This window comes from Solanum dulcamara, chromosome 6 (assembly GCF_947179165.1).
Source record: "Solanum dulcamara chromosome 6, daSolDulc1.2, whole genome shotgun sequence".
In the NCBI taxonomy this organism is placed as follows: domain Eukaryota; kingdom Viridiplantae; phylum Streptophyta; class Magnoliopsida; order Solanales; family Solanaceae; genus Solanum; species Solanum dulcamara.
In genome coordinates, this window is record NC_077242.1 from 2,141,611 (window position 1) to 2,161,661 (window position 20,051).

General features: G+C 35.3%; 3 protein-coding genes across 5 annotated transcripts; all 3 read right to left on the reverse strand.

The window, feature by feature from the left end:
* Positions 1 to 33: 33 nt before the first annotated feature.
* LOC129891338 (uncharacterized) lies at positions 34 to 6,285 on the reverse strand. 2 transcript variants are annotated; one of them, XM_055966655.1, is made up of 7 exons: positions 5,641 to 6,268; positions 4,539 to 4,616; positions 3,708 to 3,742; positions 3,554 to 3,609; positions 2,273 to 2,371; positions 1,150 to 1,239; positions 34 to 604 (listed from the first exon to the last, which is right to left on the reverse strand). In XM_055966655.1, exons 1-6 carry the CDS (start codon positions 6,082 to 6,084, stop codon positions 1,181 to 1,183), a joined length of 771 nt encoding a protein of 256 aa, XP_055822630.1. In that variant the 5' UTR covers positions 6,085 to 6,268; the 3' UTR covers positions 34 to 604; positions 1,150 to 1,180. The 2 variants fall into 2 exon arrangements, with proteins under 2 accessions (XP_055822630.1, XP_055822631.1); XM_055966656.1 differs by lacking the exons at positions 34 to 604; positions 1,150 to 1,239; positions 2,273 to 2,371; positions 3,554 to 3,609; positions 3,708 to 3,742 and adding an exon at positions 3,749 to 3,900 and having other exon boundaries at positions 5,641 to 6,285.
* A 1,193-nt stretch (positions 6,286 to 7,478) lies between these two features.
* Positions 7,479 to 11,782, reverse strand: LOC129892014 (uncharacterized). Of its 2 annotated transcripts, none has more exons than XM_055967534.1 (5): positions 11,539 to 11,782; positions 9,774 to 10,068; positions 9,542 to 9,664; positions 8,811 to 9,101; positions 7,479 to 8,053 (listed from the first exon to the last, which is right to left on the reverse strand). In XM_055967534.1, the coding sequence occupies exons 2-5, from the start codon at positions 10,029 to 10,031 to the stop codon at positions 7,844 to 7,846; spliced, it is 882 nt and encodes a 293-aa protein (XP_055823509.1). In that variant the 5' UTR covers positions 10,032 to 10,068; positions 11,539 to 11,782; the 3' UTR covers positions 7,479 to 7,843. The 2 variants fall into 2 exon arrangements, with proteins under 2 accessions (XP_055823509.1, XP_055823510.1); XM_055967535.1 differs by lacking the exon at positions 11,539 to 11,782 and adding an exon at positions 10,240 to 11,345.
* A 1,426-nt stretch (positions 11,783 to 13,208) lies between these two features.
* Positions 13,209 to 19,603, reverse strand: LOC129893030 (uncharacterized). The gene is made up of 13 exons (XM_055968520.1): positions 19,429 to 19,603; positions 18,109 to 18,222; positions 16,900 to 17,010; positions 16,748 to 16,810; positions 16,489 to 16,602; positions 16,250 to 16,399; positions 15,883 to 15,960; positions 15,590 to 15,811; positions 15,408 to 15,494; positions 14,994 to 15,113; positions 14,295 to 14,387; positions 13,920 to 14,129; positions 13,209 to 13,713 (listed from the first exon to the last, which is right to left on the reverse strand). The coding sequence occupies exons 1-12, from the start codon at positions 19,564 to 19,566 to the stop codon at positions 14,070 to 14,072; spliced, it is 1,350 nt and encodes a 449-aa protein (XP_055824495.1). The 5' UTR covers positions 19,567 to 19,603; the 3' UTR covers positions 13,209 to 13,713; positions 13,920 to 14,069.
* Between the last annotated feature and the right edge of the window lie 448 nt (positions 19,604 to 20,051).

Genomic DNA, 20,051 nt, shown 5'->3' on the forward strand with positions numbered 1-20,051 from the left:
AGCAGTCCACCAAAACACAAGGAATGGCAAGTCTCAAGAAGGAAAAAAATAAAAAATTTAAAAAGAGAAAGGAACAAGTTTTGTTGGTATACCACAAAAGCCAAAGCTCTTCCATTTGACCACAGAAATGCACCAGGTTCAGCTTATTGCTCCTACTGTCATAGAGAAACCGGCAGCATCTGGCTTCGCTAAAACGTTGGAAAGCGAGAGCCTCCCCAGACCTCACTTGTGAAATTACACGGAGTATGTCGTTTATTACATCATAATACAATCAACAACTCAACTGATGAGAAGCTAGATAGTATTTTTACAAACATGAGGAGCTATCATATGCTATGGTATACTATGGGGAAACTGCAATAAGGTATAGTGGTATCACCACTTTTCCTAACATAATCAGCAATATTCTATAATATGTTGACCATGTGTTTGCGACTGTACAGTCATGTACGACCATGCATAACAAGCTATGCTGAACATGGTGTTCGGCATTTATGACCAAAAGTAGTGCTTACGAGAAGCTTCTCTTCATATTGATGTGGGATGTTCTTGTCTTCTTCCCGTTCAGCAGCTGCTGCTTCCCCATAATCCCTAATGATGATTTCTGTGAAAGAAGAAAAAGAAGCAGCCTCATACATAATAGGACAAGACCAGCAAATGACTGCTAAAATGTAAATCACACCATCTATGTTAGGAGGGTGCATATGTTCATATCAATAGCAAATTATGTTGTACCAGCACTCAACAATAACAATGATAGAAGGATCAATTCTGAAACACATCCACTCCCAAGTGAGGAATGACGGAGATGGACAAAACAAGGTTTCACCAGGAGATAAAGATGGACAGAATATGACAATTTCGAAATGACTTCATTTTAGAAACACAGATTGTACACCATGTCCAAACAGTTCTATTCTGGACATCGTTTCTACACTGGCAGTGTATGGAGTAATTATGGACTAACGACAAAACGATTGTGCATGGGCTTTTCTTTTGAAATAAAAAAGACAAATCTAAGGGAGACAAAGGTGGACGACACATTAGATATGTATACATATATACTGTTTATAAATAGCTACAGCTTTCTTTGAACTGTTGTCCATCACATGCATAGGCAAAGATGCAAAAAGAATCTGAGTGCTTTACCATATGCTACTGTATCACTGGATACCACTGCCTACTCCGCGTCCTTAACTTCGGCTTCTATATCAACAATTCCAATAGAGGAATCCTTACCTGTAAAGCAAAAATACATGACGTGAAGTAGTCTCTAATCCAGATATATCAAGGGACAGTCCTAGGATCATGATTTTAAGCTCTAATCGTCAAAAGTTGCACAAGTTTTAGCAGTATTCCACTGTCTAGCAGTTAAATCAAATTCTTATGAGGATTATTTCAGGTTTATCCGGGAAACATGTTTTGAAGATCCATTTCTTATTCTTAAAAAATTCTCGGACAGAAGCTTATGATGAGAAGAAACATAAACTAAGTTTGCTTGGAATTTTAAGCTTCGTAAGCCTTTTAAATTTCCTGAATCCTTATATCCCCATGACAACCCCCAAAATAAGCGTTCAATTAAGGGAAGGGGGTGGATACTTAATGTACTGCAACTATTATATCCAGAAATGTAAAAACTAGACGCTCCTTTTGTTTCAAGAAAAACTCAAAAGTAAATAAGCATAAAGGGCCCGATGCACTAAAGCTCCCGCTATGCGCGGGGTCCGGGGAAGGGCCTGACCACAAGGGTCTATTGTACGCAGCCTTACCTTGCATTTCTGCCAGAGGCTGTTTCCAAGCCTTACCTTGCATTTCTGCCAAAGTTTAGCTTAGTGATCTCAAAACAATTAAGTTTGTTTCTAATATAGAAGGAGAGACTAGCAGCTTCCCCATAATGTTTCAGCTGCTAGAACTTCTCGTTTTAGACAAAGGCTTTAATCTTAGGGAAATATTTGAATACCCGCACTAACAGAGCACATAAGGATTCCAAAGAAGTTAGAAAAGAATGACTATTCTTTCTTGAAGGAATCCATTTTGTTATTTGTTTATGCTGGCTAACTTTTCAGAAGGAGAACTGCAAAAGTGGAGCTTATTTACGGGAGAGGCAGCATTAACTTTCATCAGATGAACACTATCCCAAAACAAGAAAAAAGAACTTCACGAAATGAATAGACTGTTATTGCCCTATTAAGTTTAGATAAATCGATTATGCACCTGATAAAAAACACCATAACAAGTGAATGTTTTAAAAAGAAGAGTAAGAACGATGAACCTTTCTTTGAACGAGTACTGAAATCACTGAATGCTTGACCAAATGTAGTTGACTGGTTGGAGAACGTTACTGGGTCTCTCACGAACTTATCACCAACAACTGCAGATATAACATTACTAAGCCCAAAGATGATGTGTAGAATAACTCATCAATAAAGATGATGCATGGAATAACTTAAATAACAAGCTTAGCTTGCATCAGTTACCATGATATGACCCATATCAATGTTTGAACATAGATTTGAAATGAAAAAAAATAATCAATTTAACATGGAAGTTCAAGATAACAGAAAGAAAAGTTAAACACATCCGACACTCTTAAGATATTATCGTAGCAACATCCGATTGCACTGTTGTATTCAAGTTCTTAATCATCATTAAAAATATCAGTCATGTATATACTCCAAGGATTCAAATGACAACGACGGAGAGAAGATAATTTTAGAAAAGAAGAGAAATAGATCAAGTTCTCCTTATATCTAGGACTACGAGATCGGTACAGTAAGCCCAACTGCATGCAAACAAGCCACATGAAGAGCTGTGAACTTCTGATGGTTTACCTTTCATATATGCATTAAGACAAAGATAAAAGATTATGAGGCGGAGAAACGCGAGGTAAGCAAGGGTACATAATTTTATTTAGGGCCATACATGAAACGAGCTATTTGATATTTGAATTTCTAGATAAATCTCTTCTGTGGTTCATTCAGAAAATAAGTAACTAATTGGATGAAAATTGATATTGCTTAGCTAATTGAGCTCAGACTCAGTCCATTGACGAAGCCATTAATTGTATTCAACGTCAAGAAAAGCCGCATTAAAGAACTGTTTCATGTGGTAACGTCCAAAAACACCAAGTTTGAACACAACATCAAATTTTATTATAAAATTTCTCCCAAACTAGAATAAACTATCTATTAGAATTGGCTTGTCATTTTTTACTCTTCCTCACCCTCCATTCCAATTTCCACCTACTAAAACAATACCACAGGCCACATCTGTTTTATAAGGTGCAAATATGATGAGAATAAATACTGGTGAAGCAAAAATCTTGGCAAGAAGCCCAACTCTACAAGATTTTGACAGTACTCCCTTCAGATACCTAATAATATAAGGTTGCAGAATACAATACAATAACACGTGCAATTTCCCATCCGCTCTCTTAAAAACCAACATGACAATAGTAGTGTAACTAAATGAAATAAGAATGCCATCAATCGATCAGCTATGAGAAAGTTGTCAAAACATGGGAGACAAGCCAACTTAGAGTATTGATTTTAACCTGAGAATGGCTGAGTACAGAAAGGGCAAAGCTGAACCTCATCATTTAAAGTAGACCTGCACTAGGTGAAAATCAAAGCTATGAGTAACTAACAAAAGAAATCAGGCCCCTGGCTTCAAATATTTCTCTTAAACAAGGTTCCATTTGATCTTACCTGAAAATTTGAAAATCATTCCCACAGTTTGGGCACTGCTAAGTAGAAGAAATCATTAGCAAACACAGAAGGAAACATGTGCCGTAAGAAGTTTGATAGTTGTTAAAAATGGACCCAGAGAACAGTTCATTTGATCTGCCTTAATTTTTTTTAAGAATCTATTTCTCATCACTGTAGGGACTAAGGGGTGTACCTACAATAGAATAATCCTGCTGCAATTGGTAAAAGCATCACACACACATTGTAAATATATATGAGCACAAGATAACCAATTGTTTGTCACAAATAGTAGTTGTTCTAGAATTCAATTTTCCAGTTGAAATTTAAGCATTTCACGTCAAGGATATAATAGAGCAGGTTGGATGATGCAGAACTTGACACATTTTAAGATACTGACAAGTGCTAAATTGATATGAGGCAATAGAGCGATGTTACAAATTGCATTTTTTGGATGAAATTTATGCATTTTAGTTGAAGCAAATAAAAACAGAAGTCCTTGATGCACTGTAGTACATGACACATGTTGAGATGACCAAATCTATAAAGACTAAATGGGGAGAAAGTGATCTCATTGGGATCTATACACTAGAGGAGTTTGAATACCGGATTCCTTTAATGAAATAAAATAATTTAAACTGCAATTCAACACTTAATAATAATGGATGAGATGTACTGTCCACATAAATTTATAATCAGTCAAATGATCAAACAAACTACTTAAATTTCATATTTCACAGGCACAAGTAGGCACTTATGCAATTCTCAAAGCAGGCATTTGAAATAATAGGATATATGTGTCAAAGTGAAGAGATGCAAGTTCAGTTCCCTTACAGCGCTTTGAACAATATCTCGTCCAGCCCACCAAATAAAAGCTCCCAAACCTAAAATTGGAAGTAGAACTGCAAGGAGCTGAGAGCCAGAAAATGAAAGACAGCTGTTAATATTCATAAGGTATGGCGTGACAAGATATTCATAGCTAATACATGAAAAGCATCAATACAAAGATTGACTGCATAACAAAAAAAAAATATTGTAATATATTACTCATTAGTCCCTCGGATTTAAGAACTTTGCGAGCAGCGATAACTTCAAATAAATTTCAAAATGTAGTGAATACGAACACCACAAATATGAAAGATAAGCATCATCATAGTATACACATGTTCCATCTACTGCATTATCCTATTCGTGTTAAGTATCAGAAACAGCAAATGAGAATTAAAAGAAGTTTTCGAACTAGCATTACTCCATATACCTTAAAGGTGATATATGCGATGAAAGTACTTATGGCAAATCATGCTCACAAAAAACTAATGTCTAACAATTCCACGTAAAATTAAATATAGATGTATATCTCTAGTAACCAAACAACAACTACTACTACGCCTCAATCTCAAACAAGTTAGGATCAGCTATATGAATCCCACTTTTTTATCTAAGCTCATTTCATATCATCATCATCAACAACAACACACCCAATAAATCCCACAAATGATGTCTGGGGAGGATAGTGTGTTTACGCAGACCTTACTCCTACCTTGGGAGGTAGAGAGGTTGTACCCTCGACTCAAGTAAAAGCATTACAAAGCAGTTCAAAGAGCGAAAACAACAGAAGTGAAAAAACCAAGATAAAATACTAAAGAACGCATGACAAAGCATACTAAAAGGGAACAATCAATACAACAAAATAATACCATAATCAAAGTGCAAGAAACATTGAATGGTACAGAAATGGAGTAATAAGAATACACCGGACTATTAGTATGGAAGAAAAAGCGAGATAACTCTCAACTACCTAACTAACCCTCTACCCTAATCATCATACTCAATAAATATATCATATCTAATAACAAAATGGGACACAAATAGAATCTAAATGCTAATATGTCAAGCTAAGTGATGCTTGAGAGAGAAATCTAGAGAAAAAAAATACCCAAACAGAAACAATAGCATCCAAGATCCAACCCAGCTGACCAGTCATAGTGAGATAAGTCAACCCAATTGCTAGAACAAGATTACTCAACACTCTCACAGTCTCACTATTATCCCTCCCACCACCACCACCACCACCACCATCACCAATCCCATCAAATCCAAACCCTTGTTTGAATTTCACAAAAACCATTCTCTTCTCACAACCCCATCTCACCTCCTTCATCAAAATCCCATTTTTATCTGTCAAGAATGAGGTTTTCTCCTTAAAAGCTCCTAATTTGTACCAACTACTACAAATTGATACTTTTCTTGAACTTAAACCAGTGAAACAATAACTGGGTCTCTGTAATTTCAGCCCAAGAAAGTTTGGTTTTCTGTACAGAGCATCGTTTGGTGTGTTTAAGGGTGATAAATTGATGGAAATTTGAGCAAGTGCTGTCATGGTAAAGTTCAATACTTTGAAATGAATCAAAGAAGAAAGTTTATGTGAAGGGGTTCAGGTATTTAATAGAATTCCAAAAACAAAAGGGATAATGAAGACTCCATTTTTTTACTAGCTCCTGTATACTTAGCCAATTTGCAGAGCTCTTCTTCTCAACAGGATTTTTCCAATCATACGTGGCGTAGAACACCTCTCTTATAGGATGTGGGACCAGATTTTATATTTTTCTCTAAAAACATTATTTTAGGGAGAATTATTATAAAATCCTAGGCGGATGCTCCATTTAAAAGAATGAGACCCATTAATGGCAAATTGCCTTGTCTCTGTCCCTTATTCTTTGATATCCTTAGCTATAAATAGCTTATACTGATTATGAAATTAATAGAACAAGAAACATAACTCTTCTACTTCTTTTTTTTGCCATAGATCTCTCTTTTTTTTTTACTATCTCTTTTTCTTATTAATTTACTAAGTTAGTTTATTTTAGAACAAGAATAACAATTTTAGTGGTAGGTTCTGATTATATAAATAAACAATACAAATCTAAATGTATTTAAAAGTAATATAAAAATAAAAAGGAAATTATCAGTTATTGGGGAATAAAAAGTATTACATTATATAATTAGAGAAAATGGAAAATAGTGTGGGAGAGAAGATAAAGAAAAAGAGTAATTATGTGTGTACTAGTACTATATAAGGGGTCAGTTGGTATAATGTATAATAATAATGCTAAATATAGTGTATTGGTAATGTTTACATTGTTAATGTTTGCATTGATTATACATAAATTATTTCTTATGGCATTGTTTAGTTTGGTGTATTAAAAATAATATATATTGCATACAAATATTTATTTCCACAATTATGGTGGAAAGATGTAAAAAATATTTGAGGGGCAATGTGGTCTTTAACCATGTTAATGCATGCATTAAAACCCACTACATTATTAATACAGTAGATTTCTATATATTAGGTTGAAAAAATGTATCAAACAAGATACTATTAATACAAAACTAATACATGCATTAGTTTTTCTAATGCACTCTACTAAACGACCCATAAATTTTATAAATAAAATCGTCGTATTTTAGGATTCTTGGAACAAGTAGTGTTACCTTTTATTTTTATATTTATATGACTTTTATTATACATCAATTATTAAGTTTTCTTTATGGTTATTATATCAGACATTACTTAAAAAATAGTGTAAAAATCAGAGTTTGATAATTTATCACATTACCTCAAAAGCTTGTTGTAGACAAACCTTAGAGAATAGATAAAGAAGAATAGTTCTTTCGTGCACATAACAAAAGCTTAGTATATTGTGCTGTTCTTTTTAGCCGAGTAATCAAAAGTTATAATTATATTTTAGACAAAAAAAGAAAAGAAAAGAATCAACTGCTCATATGCTTCTCTGTTTTATTTCAAATGAAGTATCCATTGCCTCAGAATCAAAGGATTCAATTCTAAATAACTCTCACAAAATGTTCTAGTTGATTTGTCTTGTTCTAATAAGATCTTTTTTCATCTCTACAAATCTTGTAATAGGTGCTAAAAGTACAAACAATACCGCCTGATGATAAAACTCTAGTTCTTCTTAATCCACTTTCTGTATATTTCTGACTCCATTTAAGGTTACATTATTTAATAGAAGAATCTATAGTATACATCAACAAGCAAGTCCAATATAACACACAAGCAATAGGAAGAAGTGACTGATGACTGAAGATAATTTTTCACAACAATGCATGTTGCATAATCATTCTTTCTTTTTATCTCCTGAAGTAGTTGTAAGAGCTTCTTGGCGATATGGCGCTGCACTGTATGCATGACGCATAAGGATAGCGAAGAAAACCATCTCCACAATCACCAGTACATTCTGCATACCTTCCTGTATGCGCTCCACCTCGAGCCAGAAATGGTGAGATTTGATTATGCCTAGTGCTACCAGAATATTGAGCAGAATACCCTGCAGAGTGGTACAAGTTTCTTTTTTAGCATGACGAAAAATTTACTGTAAAAGACTAAAAGCAGACTTCATAAAGAAACTCCGCACTAATTATTTGATTTTTATACCATTAGGATACAACAACAACAACACAGTGTAGTCGTCCCACAAAGAGGGGTTTGTGGGGAGAGTAGAGTGTACGCAAGACCTTAACCCTACCTCAGAGATAGAGAGATTGTTTCCGATAGACCCTTGGCTCAAGGAAAAACAGTCCAAAGCAATCCTCAAATAAGAACTAATGGAAGTACTTTTTTAAAAAAAATTAAAACTAACGGAAGTACAGGAAGCACCATATAGATAGTAACAGAACGGAAACTACAACCACAAATATACGACAATCCAGGTACAAGAAACAACAGATAGTTACAGAAATCGAAGAACAAGAAACTACATGAGCAATACTATGACTACAGGAGCAATTATACCATTCGTATATTTGGAAATATAGTACATTCTAATGAGCTGAAGGTACATCGGAAACAGTCTCTCTACCTTTACAAGGTAGGGGTGAGGCTACATATACACCATCCTCCCCAAACCCCATTTGTGGGATTACACTAGGTTTGTTGTTGTTGTAGAACATTTTAATCAATAATTCAGATTCCATAGGATGAACAATATCCTTGTCAACAAAGCAAATAGTAGCAAAATTTGAACTCCAATATGTAATGTACAAGAAAGCAAACGATAAGACTGTAAGAAAAGATGAGAATTGTACCTGCCAGAAAACGAAAAAGACAATTCCTTTGACACACAGGAACTTGGCTAGTGGCTTGTGAGGCGCCAACTCTTTTGCAAACACGTGGTAGAAAACCACAAGAGAGTACAAAGCCAGTGAAACGGATATGTTTAAAATGATGGTAAAGGTCCAGCTAATCCAACTAGGGTACACTCCAAACATTTGTAGAATAATCATTAAGATGGAGAATACAGGCCGAATCACAACAAACTGCCATGTCCAGTTCTTGAGAAGCTTCAACGTATGATGGTTCAAATGAGCAGTGTGAGGCTGCAGTGACACAGCAGTTAGCTTGTGACTGGGTACCATGAAAATACTAAAATGTAAATGTAACAAAGTAGAAGGTTCTAGGAGGCATCATGCTTTTGGTCCCAAACAGAAAAGACAGAGAGCGCTGAAATACTCTGAAATACTATACTTATATGCCTAGCATCTGAGTTTGTAAACTTACTACACGGTGATAATAATTTGTCCATGTAAAATTAGTAAGCAACTCAATGCAGGAGCTTACCTACCCATTGATGCAAAAGAGTTGACATAGTGCACTCTGTGCTTAACGGTATATATGACTCTACAAGGCATGCTAAATGGAATGTAACTTAGTTTTCATCCTTGCGGCTTCATCACAAAACTTGTTCTCACAAACATGCAGTGTTAATGGTTTATAAGAGTGACATGATGTACGCATAATTTTAGATTACACATTGTACCTGGAAGAGTGTCATTGGGAATGAGTGGTGAATCTGTCTTCCCTTAATTTCATCAGGGACTATGTTTTTGCTTATGGAAATGTTCAAGTAAGTGTACATCAACCCCAGGAACTTAGCCATCACCTGTATCACTTAGAACACAAGTGAGTAAAGAATCTCTGACAAGAACACAGCTCAACAAGTGACACTTGATGCAGGCAGAAAATGTTGAGTTGGATATATATTGACTTACAATTGCTTCATAACATTCTTTGACAGATTCCAAGAAAGTGAAAAAGGGTTTGCTTCCCATGAAATCGATCAACCCAATGAAGGAGATAATAGCATACAAGGGTGCCATGAGGACGATAATAATTATGGCCTTTTGCTCTTTAGGCTTCTTCCATGACATAAAATGTTGTGTCACTAGCTGTATGCTGAAATGCAAAGTCAGCATAAGACATATAGTGGATCCTATCAGTGTGACTTTCCCACGATCCAGATCTTCCATATTTGTTGTTAGCCAACAAGATTATCAAAATCAAGACCTGCACAGTGGTGTTAAGACTTATCAGGACTGAATTGCACATTTCAAGTTGAGCTTTTATATTTCAAGAGAACTGTAGGGAAATGAAATAGACAATAATTTCATTAATTTACAGAAGTACAATTTTCAATGTTACCCAAAATTCAATTGTGTACAATATAGCTACTGATACCTATAGATCAACCATCAACTTTCATTTCTATTCCTCGACCTTCACTCTTCATGGAAACCATCGGGATATGTCATCACTTGCAACAATTAAGAAACTCAAACGACTAGCCTGTAACACTGACTTATCATACCAGTCAGTTTTTTAGCCCAATTATACCATTATTCATTATCTGAAAGGTTCTAATTCCAGGCACAACCCAGCTTTGCCTTCGGTCCTCAACTTCAATGTTCTAACTAGAAGGGCAGTATTGACTAATTCATGACCTGTATCTAACCCTTCAAAGGCCCTCAATGTTCCCAATCCATCCCATTTTGGATCAATAAACAGATAGAGCTCCATTAACCAATAAATCTAAACTAAACCATCTGGTGAACCATGATATGCAAATGTTCTTGGAAAACAGGAAGCCGTCCAAGGTGCAACATAACATGTACGCTCTCCAACAACAAACTCGGTATTGTTGTCTGAAGTGGTGAGATCCAACTCCTTTTGTCTTGAAGGTAAACAATTTATGTCACCCGAAATAAGTTAATGGTGTTCGCACTTCTTAATTGGTACCCAATCAACAATAAATTACCATAAAATCTGTTAGTTAGCTCAAGATTGAGTTAAGGTAAGTGAAAAGGTTAAAAGAAAAGAGCACTTAATGATATCAACACTTAGTCCTAACTACAAAGAGAAATATGGGGAATCCAAAGTATCATAGTATCACTAGTACAAGAACAAAACAACATATCCGTGTAATCCCACAAGTGGGGTCAAGGTAGGATGTACGCAGCCTTTACCCTGCCAGTGTAATCCCACAATCATGGATGATATTTTAGCTAACAGTGAGTGACTCAGTGTGCTAATTTTGGGGCTTTTGCCCAAGAACAAGATGAAATTACAAGCACTATGCCTCACCTCTAGTTTCCTCAACTGTTGACCTTGTATTTTTATGACCTTAAAATCATTAAAAAGACAAACCCTTTACAAATTACAAGGTCAATTTGGACTGAAACAAGCTAAAACGGAAACTAGCTAGGCTACCACTATATTGGATTTTGCTTCTGATATTTCAAGATTCACCCAATAAAAAAGCATTAAGGATCCAGCTGCTGCACTAAACAACAGAAACGACATTTTCAAGAAAGGTAAAAATTTAATCTTTCAACAATAATGTAATCTAAACAAGTAAAATCTCCTTATGGTTTACACAACAAAATACATAATGATTTCGACATAAAAAGTATAACTAATGAGTGTAGGAGCTGAAGAAGATAGGAAAAAAGAGCAAGAAAGAGAGAGAGAAGTACTTACAGTGTTTGTAGAAATGGGCGTCAAATGCAATGAAGAAATTGTTGGGATTCTTGTGAATAATATTGTACACCAACCAAAACACGAGACAGACCCTGTAGATCGTACAACGCTGTTAAGTATTGGATTAAATAACCTTTTCTTTTTATTCAAAAACCAAGTTGCCACGTTGAGTTTCTGATATTTTTAATATGATGCTTAAAGGATAGTTTTACGGTGCATTTCTACCGCAGGTTATTTTCACAGCTGGACACTCTACGATATATGATTGAAAAATAAAGATATAAAATTGCCTGAACACTGTGATTATAAAGAAAATGGATGTTTGACATAGAGGCAATTCACTCGTCTGTTACGCGGCTTTGTAATGGCCTTCATCTTTTGACAAAGTTGTTTCAAGGACTATGTTTTCTCATGAAAATATGACTTAGTTTAAAATAACAAAATTAGCCTATTAAATATTAAATGTGAATTTGAAAGTTAATTTTTATTCTATTTAATAGATAATTATAAGTTACAATTGTATGTGTAGGAATTTTATGCGTGGTTTTGAAAATTGAAAGTTCTGGATTCACCTAATTGATCGAATTTGCATTTCTATTGGCTGAGCCTAAAAATAGTGGGCTCAATATCTAGAAGAACGTTTAACACGTGGCATGGAAAGATGCTCACCAAACCACGTGCTATGCACGTGCCGTGCCAGCCCCACGATTTCTGACACACGCAAAGAGTCTTATAGACTGTTTAGATTGAAATTTATTTGTTTGATTTTAATTTGACATAAAAAAATTTAAAAATAAATATTAAATTTTTATAATTTTAAATTAAAGATATGTAAAATATATTAAAAAATCTTGTATTCTTCTGCTAAGTGTTGTGTGAAAAATTGATATAAAAAGATTGTCAACAAACAAAAAGTCATTTTTTTAAAAAAAAAACTAAAAAAAAAAACAGGACAAATAAATTGAATCGAGAGTACCTATTTACTTATGGCTTCAACTAAAAATTGATGTCATAAAATAACTTCAATTTTTCCGGTTAATTTATGTCACTTCCGGGCAAATCATATATTATATACTATAGTGAAGAATTGGATTATGGGCGTATCTTCCACGCATTTAACATCAATAAAACGTCTGAATTTAATGTCTAGTGTATCAGTACATGCCAAGCAATCAATAGTCATTGGTCAACCCCCAGTGCCCATAATGGCACAGGGATACACGTTCAATTCAAAAAACATACCAAAAATTTAATTAACTGAATTATTAATATCACACGTACAGATTTGAGTTTGTTAGACTACTTAGAAATTATTATTTAGTTTTATGGCCTTTTATGAAATATCTTCATTTTTATACAATAAAAAATTTTAAAAAGTTAATCTCTTCTAATCATTTTGTAAATAATAGTGACAAACTTAAACCTAGTGATAAACAAGAAGCTTCGAAACACTTCTCGCCAAGGCGGAGATAAAGAGGCATGAGGAAGTTCATCTAAGCTCCCTTTCATAAAAGTAGCATTATATGTATAAAAATCAATTTTTATATTATAAATAATAGATAACGAACCCTTTAATGAAACTTCTGCCTTCGTCATTGCTTCTCCAATTGATTTCACATTCGAGAGTAATGTTGGAGATAATTCTAAAATTGACTTCCTGGTCTTGATAATACCGAGTCAACAAAACCAAATCATAGGACTAAGCTTTGGACTCCCTTTCAACAATATTAGGACTCTGCTATAATACAAAATAAAAAGCTTTCATAATAAATCCATACAAGAAAAGACATCGCTGAGAATATAGTTCATCATCTCCCAGCAGAGACAAAATAACCCGAATCCGGAGCCGAAAGGGCCATTTTTTCCTCAAAAATGCAAAAAGGGCATCTTCAGAGTATTCTGACCATATTCTCATCTGATGCACATTGGAAGAGGGGATCTAACCTCTCATGTTCCTCCTTGAAAAACATGGATGTGCCTTTGAGTTATATGCAATTTTTTCCATTCCTTCTCCGAGAAACAACATATATTGACAAAAGTACTAGTACTTAGACTAACAAATTCTTACCGCTGGATTTCTTGTTCTCATATTCTTGTCCAAGCAACCCTCTTCACCGTCTTTGCGTTCTTGCATATGACAATATAGCGTGGACAATCCGATATCATTCTCATAGCCTGATGGGTGATACAGAAATAAGTGATGAGAAATCTTTTAATCAAATAATGTTTTAGAAAGAAAAACCAAATCCACTGAAGCCATGTCAAAATCATAGTCAAGGGATACCAAAGAGCATAGTAATCTTTGCAGACTTAACATATTCACAGTTCTTTGAAAGACCCAAAGCTTTTGTAGTGCAAATCAGAGGAAATTGCTATCTTACCTGTAAAAGGTAGAAAAACTACTCTATAAAAGTTGTGCAGTCGATGAAGAATCTCTCTTTTGGCCACAATTTACGTTGATGAGACTGAGGAACTTGGTGGGAAAAAATGCTTTGTGAAGGGAATTCACCAATGTATAATCTTTCCCACTTTCATAGAGATTTCAAAACCTCCCCCAGAACTAGTCCCCACTGCGTCCAGTGAGTGCCACCCTGCAATTGGAAATTTAAGTGAGAAAAATAAATTTCCTCCAAATCCGTTGAAAAAAGGAACAAATATATACCTCTTCCCCACATGATCAGTTACAATAAACAAACATACAACTAATTACTCCTATAGAAAACTAACTAAAGGTGGAAGTAATGGCAGAGTATTACCTGACAGAAAACAGAGAAAGGCTCTCTTAGTGGTCCATCACATGATAGTTCGCTCGTACTTCCATCAATGAAGGTTCCATCAGCAAAAATGACCTACTCATGAATAACATTCCAAAAATAGGCTGAAGGTAAGTAGCTCAAGATAATATACTCCAGTAAAAAAGTAATTAAGTTGTGCTTCATATATCAATTATACTACAAGAATCCAAATGCTAAGTATACGGAGGAAAAGAAAAAGGACAAAGCAAGCCGGTAAATAAGGTAGAAAGACCAAGATAAAATTACTGACATCAACCAAGATCCAAAATTAAACTAACTAATCCAAGCTCAAAAAGTCAGGACAGAGGTAAGCTTGTTTCAGATTCAACGCCACAACTCCCTGACCTTCTATGATTCCAACGAACCCAAGCAGATAGTTATATAAAGAAGACATTAAAGAAATGCTTCCTACTATGAAAAGAACATATTTGCTCATATAAGATTCCCATCACAACTAATTCTACGTGAGCTTTAAGGCATGATAGTTACATATAGGTTCCTATGTCATAGCATTAACAATTTACCATCTTCAATAATGGTATTTCCAGTACATTGTTAACACACAAGAAAAAAGAAAAAGTTTCCATCAAGTACAGTAAAACTCTTTTTTAACAGATCTCAAGTACAAGAAAACTCTTATTCCCAACGAACTGGTCATACCTCAGATGCATAGCCAGCAGTTGCACCGGCAACAGGCCTGATAAACGAACTGACAGGAGAACTTCTCTGAACAGCCTCGCAAAAGGAAAGTAGACGCTCACGGTTTCCGAGTTGTACAGCCTGAAAAGAATAACAAAACTTAAGTGTCCAGTCGCACGTTTAAAAGTGAAATCCAGCAAGGACTGATTTAAAATATGGGCACACATCTGAAAGCACCATTATGTACTTAAAATAGTGATATACTTTATAGAAGAAACATGAAGATTGTTACAATGCTCATTGAATGAGGAAGTGTGATTGTATGGTGGGTGGTACACTTTAGAACCTTTTTTGCAAACAGATGGGCATCCTTCGATAGTTAGCAATACAAGGACTTGTATATGCCTTGACTAATGCAAGATGTGACAAACAAACCTGCACTGTGTCATGACGCTTGATCCGACAAAGTGGCTGCACTTTATATCCTTTAGCTGCCATGACTTCAGCTATCAGGAAGCTTCCCTTGCAACAGGAGTCAGCAAAGATGCATATAACCAGGTGAGGCAGAAGAAGCAAAAGATTATTACCACATCAAAACTTGAGCAGAAAAGAGATACCTTTATTGCTTCACCAACCATTTGAGGTGAGAGGAATAAACCCTGAAATAAAGTTCTCATTATATCACCAGGGGTAGAACCACAATCAACTCCAAGTCCTGGGGCCGAGAGACGGGCAGCTGCTGCTTCTACCCATCTTTTCCTTCCGGCAACATATCCACCACATGGTGCAATCGTTCCACCCGGATTTTTTATTAAACTTCCCGCAATTAGGTCAGCACCCTAATCCAAAAATCAACTTCTGATATTTCCACATGCAATGGAACTTTAATGACAAGAATAACTTTGCATACCACCATAGGAGGTTCGATGTCGTCAACAAATTCACCATAGCAGTTATCTACCATGACCATGCAGCCTGGGTTCTGCATCTGCATCAAAGAAGAGATTTGAAGGTAGAACTATCTTTTCTAATAGCAAATGTAAGACATCCGAACACTGATACGTGAAAAAAAAGAAAAATTATTTATCCCAGTGTTACAAATACAAACCATCAAAGATCAGGATGACATCAGTGTATAGACATGGCATCTTATGCCTGAGAAAGGATATACTTCGAATAACTCATAATTCTCTGGCACCCTTTCAGTAGCCAAATATTTGAGAATTTGTTTTTGGAAATAACTATTATCATCAAGGACGTGGTCTCAAAAGGTTCACCTTGATTATATTGATTGCCCGACCTATCTCAGATACACTCAAACTGCAACGCCAGGAATAACCACATGATCTCTGTATGAGTGCACACTTAGTGTGAGGTCTTAAAGAGGTTTTAAGTGCATCCCAATCAAGCCCGCCGTCCTCTGAAAGCTGCGAAATGTCCAGATAAAGTTGGCTATTCTCAAATTCTGAAAAATAAACCATACGGACCTAATATCTAACATGCAGATGCAACTTACTGGGACTTCCCTGTATTCTACTCCAAAGTCTTTTAAAGAACCCAATCCACCAGAGTCCCTTTTTCCAATTACTTCCTCCAGAGTATCATAAGGTGCACCAGCTATCGCTAACAGCTGAAGCAAATTGGTTCAAGTCATTTTCATAAAAAATAATAATTTTTAGAAAATGACGAATAATTGAAACATAAATGGGTACTCTGGACTATAATAATTCATGAAACAGAGTATTGTGATAATTACAAGTATAGAATAACTATACCTCATCCCCTGGTCTTAAGAAAGCGAATAAGGCACAAGTGATTGCATGAGTACCTGAGAAGAACTGAAGGTGAAGTGGGAAAGTAAATTAAGAAAGTATATCCTCTTTCAGGGAAATATGAAGCTACCCCAAAACAAGAAAAAATTGCAAACCTGTGATCGAACAATTGCAGACTCAGCACCAACAATTTCTGCAAAGGCCTGGTCCAAGGCTTCACGTCCACCAGCTTCTTCATGACCATAGCCAGTGCTACCACCAAAGTGCTGATGCAGGTATATTTTACACTTTTTAGTGCAACAAAATTGAGTGCCTACTAGTTGCCACTATGACACTTGGACCTTGTAAATGTCATTCCAGTAGCCAAGACCATTCTGTTTACCCGTGTTCAGTAAAAATACCGTGTTCCACTGAATACTTAGAAATAAGATCCCGAATGAACTCAAATTCTGAATATGTTGGGCAGTGTAAAAAATACAATGTAACATAAATGCTGTTCCAGCACACCAAAATGGGGGTGATGTAATATTTTAACTAGGATGGAAGAGTGTCAATGACTTTCCATATTTGTTTCATTTGTTCATAGACCTAAGGAACAGTACAAAACAAATTGTTGACAGGTTTGAATCCCATCTAGCCATGACTCAACGCCCTCCGCCCCATCCCCCGGAAGAAAGAAAATTGTGTGCTAGACTGCTAGTCCATGCATTATGCATTCTTCAGAGAACAAAAGGTATATTGTAAAATTAAGGTAACAGGTGTTTTCTATTTGTTGATATTCAGTCTCACCACATCACAACGACAATGATTATTGGACGTTGGTAGTTCAACAAACTTTCTATTCATTAGCTTGCTTCCAGTCACGGTAATAAACTGTAGTAGTTCTTATTTTTTTCTGCTTTTGATAAACAGCAAATATAAAATACTAGTCAGAGCACCACCCAAAAAAAAACATTTGACTAGGTTTTTAGTGATAAGATATCATTCACGGCATGCAGTAGAAGAAAAAGATCATAGTCATGGTAACTAACAAAACAAGTCGGCCCCTCATGACTTGTTTATTTCTTTTTTGAGATTGTCAATATAATCAAATTCATGACTTGTGTATTTCCACCTGACCCTAGAGAGTATATCCTAAGGTAAAGGTTGAGTAAGGTCCTAAACCATCAGTACTCTAGACCTAAAGCTCCAAATGGTCATTCGCCAGGTCGGTATAGTTCACATCACAGGAACCGAAGAATAAACAGAAGTCTTGCAATGAAAATTGATATATTTGAAGATCCATTTGCTCCAAAGATGTAAATTCACATGTAAATGATGTCTACAAGCTACAATGTAACAAATTTTAGCGAATAAAAACTTACATGAGATCCAACCTTGACCTTTTGGAAAGCTCTCAAAACTCGTGCAGTATTGCGTGCCACTAAATTGTCAACTTCTCTGAACTCTTTTGACAAAGAATCAACAGCCTTATTAACCTACACATTGCAGATCCAGAAAAGTCAATCATGTTGCATTCAATTCTCAATGAAATAGACTTATATCAAGTCCACAACATCAACACCCATTAATCCAGGATTTTAAGACAGTGAGCGGTGAGGCACTGCATCCACCACAACTTTGTGGTAGTAAGTGAGAACAAAGTAAAAACATATATTCTCTCCGTCCCAATTTATGTGGAACTTTTTTCTTCCCGAGAGTCAGTATGACTAAACTTCAAAGTTAAATTTGATTAGATTAACTCAATATTTTAAAATTAAAATTTAGATATTAAAAAACTATACCAAAATAGTATAAGTTACAATTATTCCCATGTCAATATGATTAACAAATACATTTTTAAGATGTTAGTCAAAATTTACATAGTTTGAATCTCAAAAAGCAAAAAGTGCTACATAAATAGGGTACTGTCGATACATCTGCCACTATGCACTGTTCACGAGTGGTGGTTCAAAATAGAAAAAGGTAAACACATGAAGAAACAAAGGGAATTCAACATCTACTGTATATAATAAAAAATAATTTTGACCTTATATATATAGTGTAACTTTTCAATGAAGCGGTACCCTGGCTACACCCCTGCTATCCAGTTGAATCCGAAATTTTGTCATAGTTCCCCAATAGTCTAAGTTATTCAATGTATAAATTATTGGTAGATATACTTAAAAACATAAAGATTAGGCAAAATACATAAAAAAACACACTCAAACTTAGCATCACCTAGACAAGTAACACTCCAACTTTGAAACTGCACATTTGTACACTTCAACTTGGTCTCAACTGTTACTAAACACTCCAACTCGTCTTCACTATGTCTGGTGTTCACCTGACACTGATATGACACATAAATTTTGGAGGTGTATACATGATCATTTTGTACGCAAAATTGGTGTGTTCAATAAGTTTAAATGTGCACTCTCAAATTTTGAGTGCTTATTGCCAGCTGAGGCCAAGTTTGACCTCTGTTTATGTATTATGCCTAAAGAGTAAGCATGAAGCAATGCTACATACGAGTAGTTACAATGGTGTAAAAAAAATCAGTATAGTAAGATAACGAGATTCCTACACATAAACTGAAGTACGCGTTTCGTTTATACACCTAATCCAAAATTGTGCAACTTTATATTCAATTATTTTTGTTCTTCTCGGAGAAATCAACAGAGAATTTCGGTCTTCAGTTTTACCTCGGGAACAAACGGGGAATCGGAAGGATGCCACTGAGGAACTGAAACTCGAGAGCTCGAACACACTGGAACTTTAGCAGAAGTTACTCTCAGAGTATGCGTAGGATAAGCAGAGGTGGCGCAGCATAAGACCGCCATTTTCGCAGAGCACGGAGGGAAAATGGATGTGGAGACTGGAGAGTGATAAAAGGGAAACTAATTCAATGTAGGATAGGGCTTGTTGGGCTTTTATCCAAATTGGGCTGGGCTTATTGGGCATTTATCCAATTTGGTTGGGCTTATCCAGATAGAATTGGGTAGAAATGACACAATATAACCAATTGATATTCTCTTGGGGTCGTTTGATAAAACGTATTAGAAAAATAATTATGCATTAGCTTTATGTATTGTTAATAATTTATTTGATTTTTTTTTGCCTATATACTATATAATATATTGTGTATTGAGATGTATATTACTAATACCATGAATTTCATAATATTCCCTAAGTTACGTCTCCCATGACTTCAGTTTTTCAGAAATTTATGTCTCACTATATGTTGTTACGTGATAAGAATTGAAGAACAATCCATTTTAAGACAAGTGAAACAAATGAGGATGTATTAGATCAAATAATGCTCTCA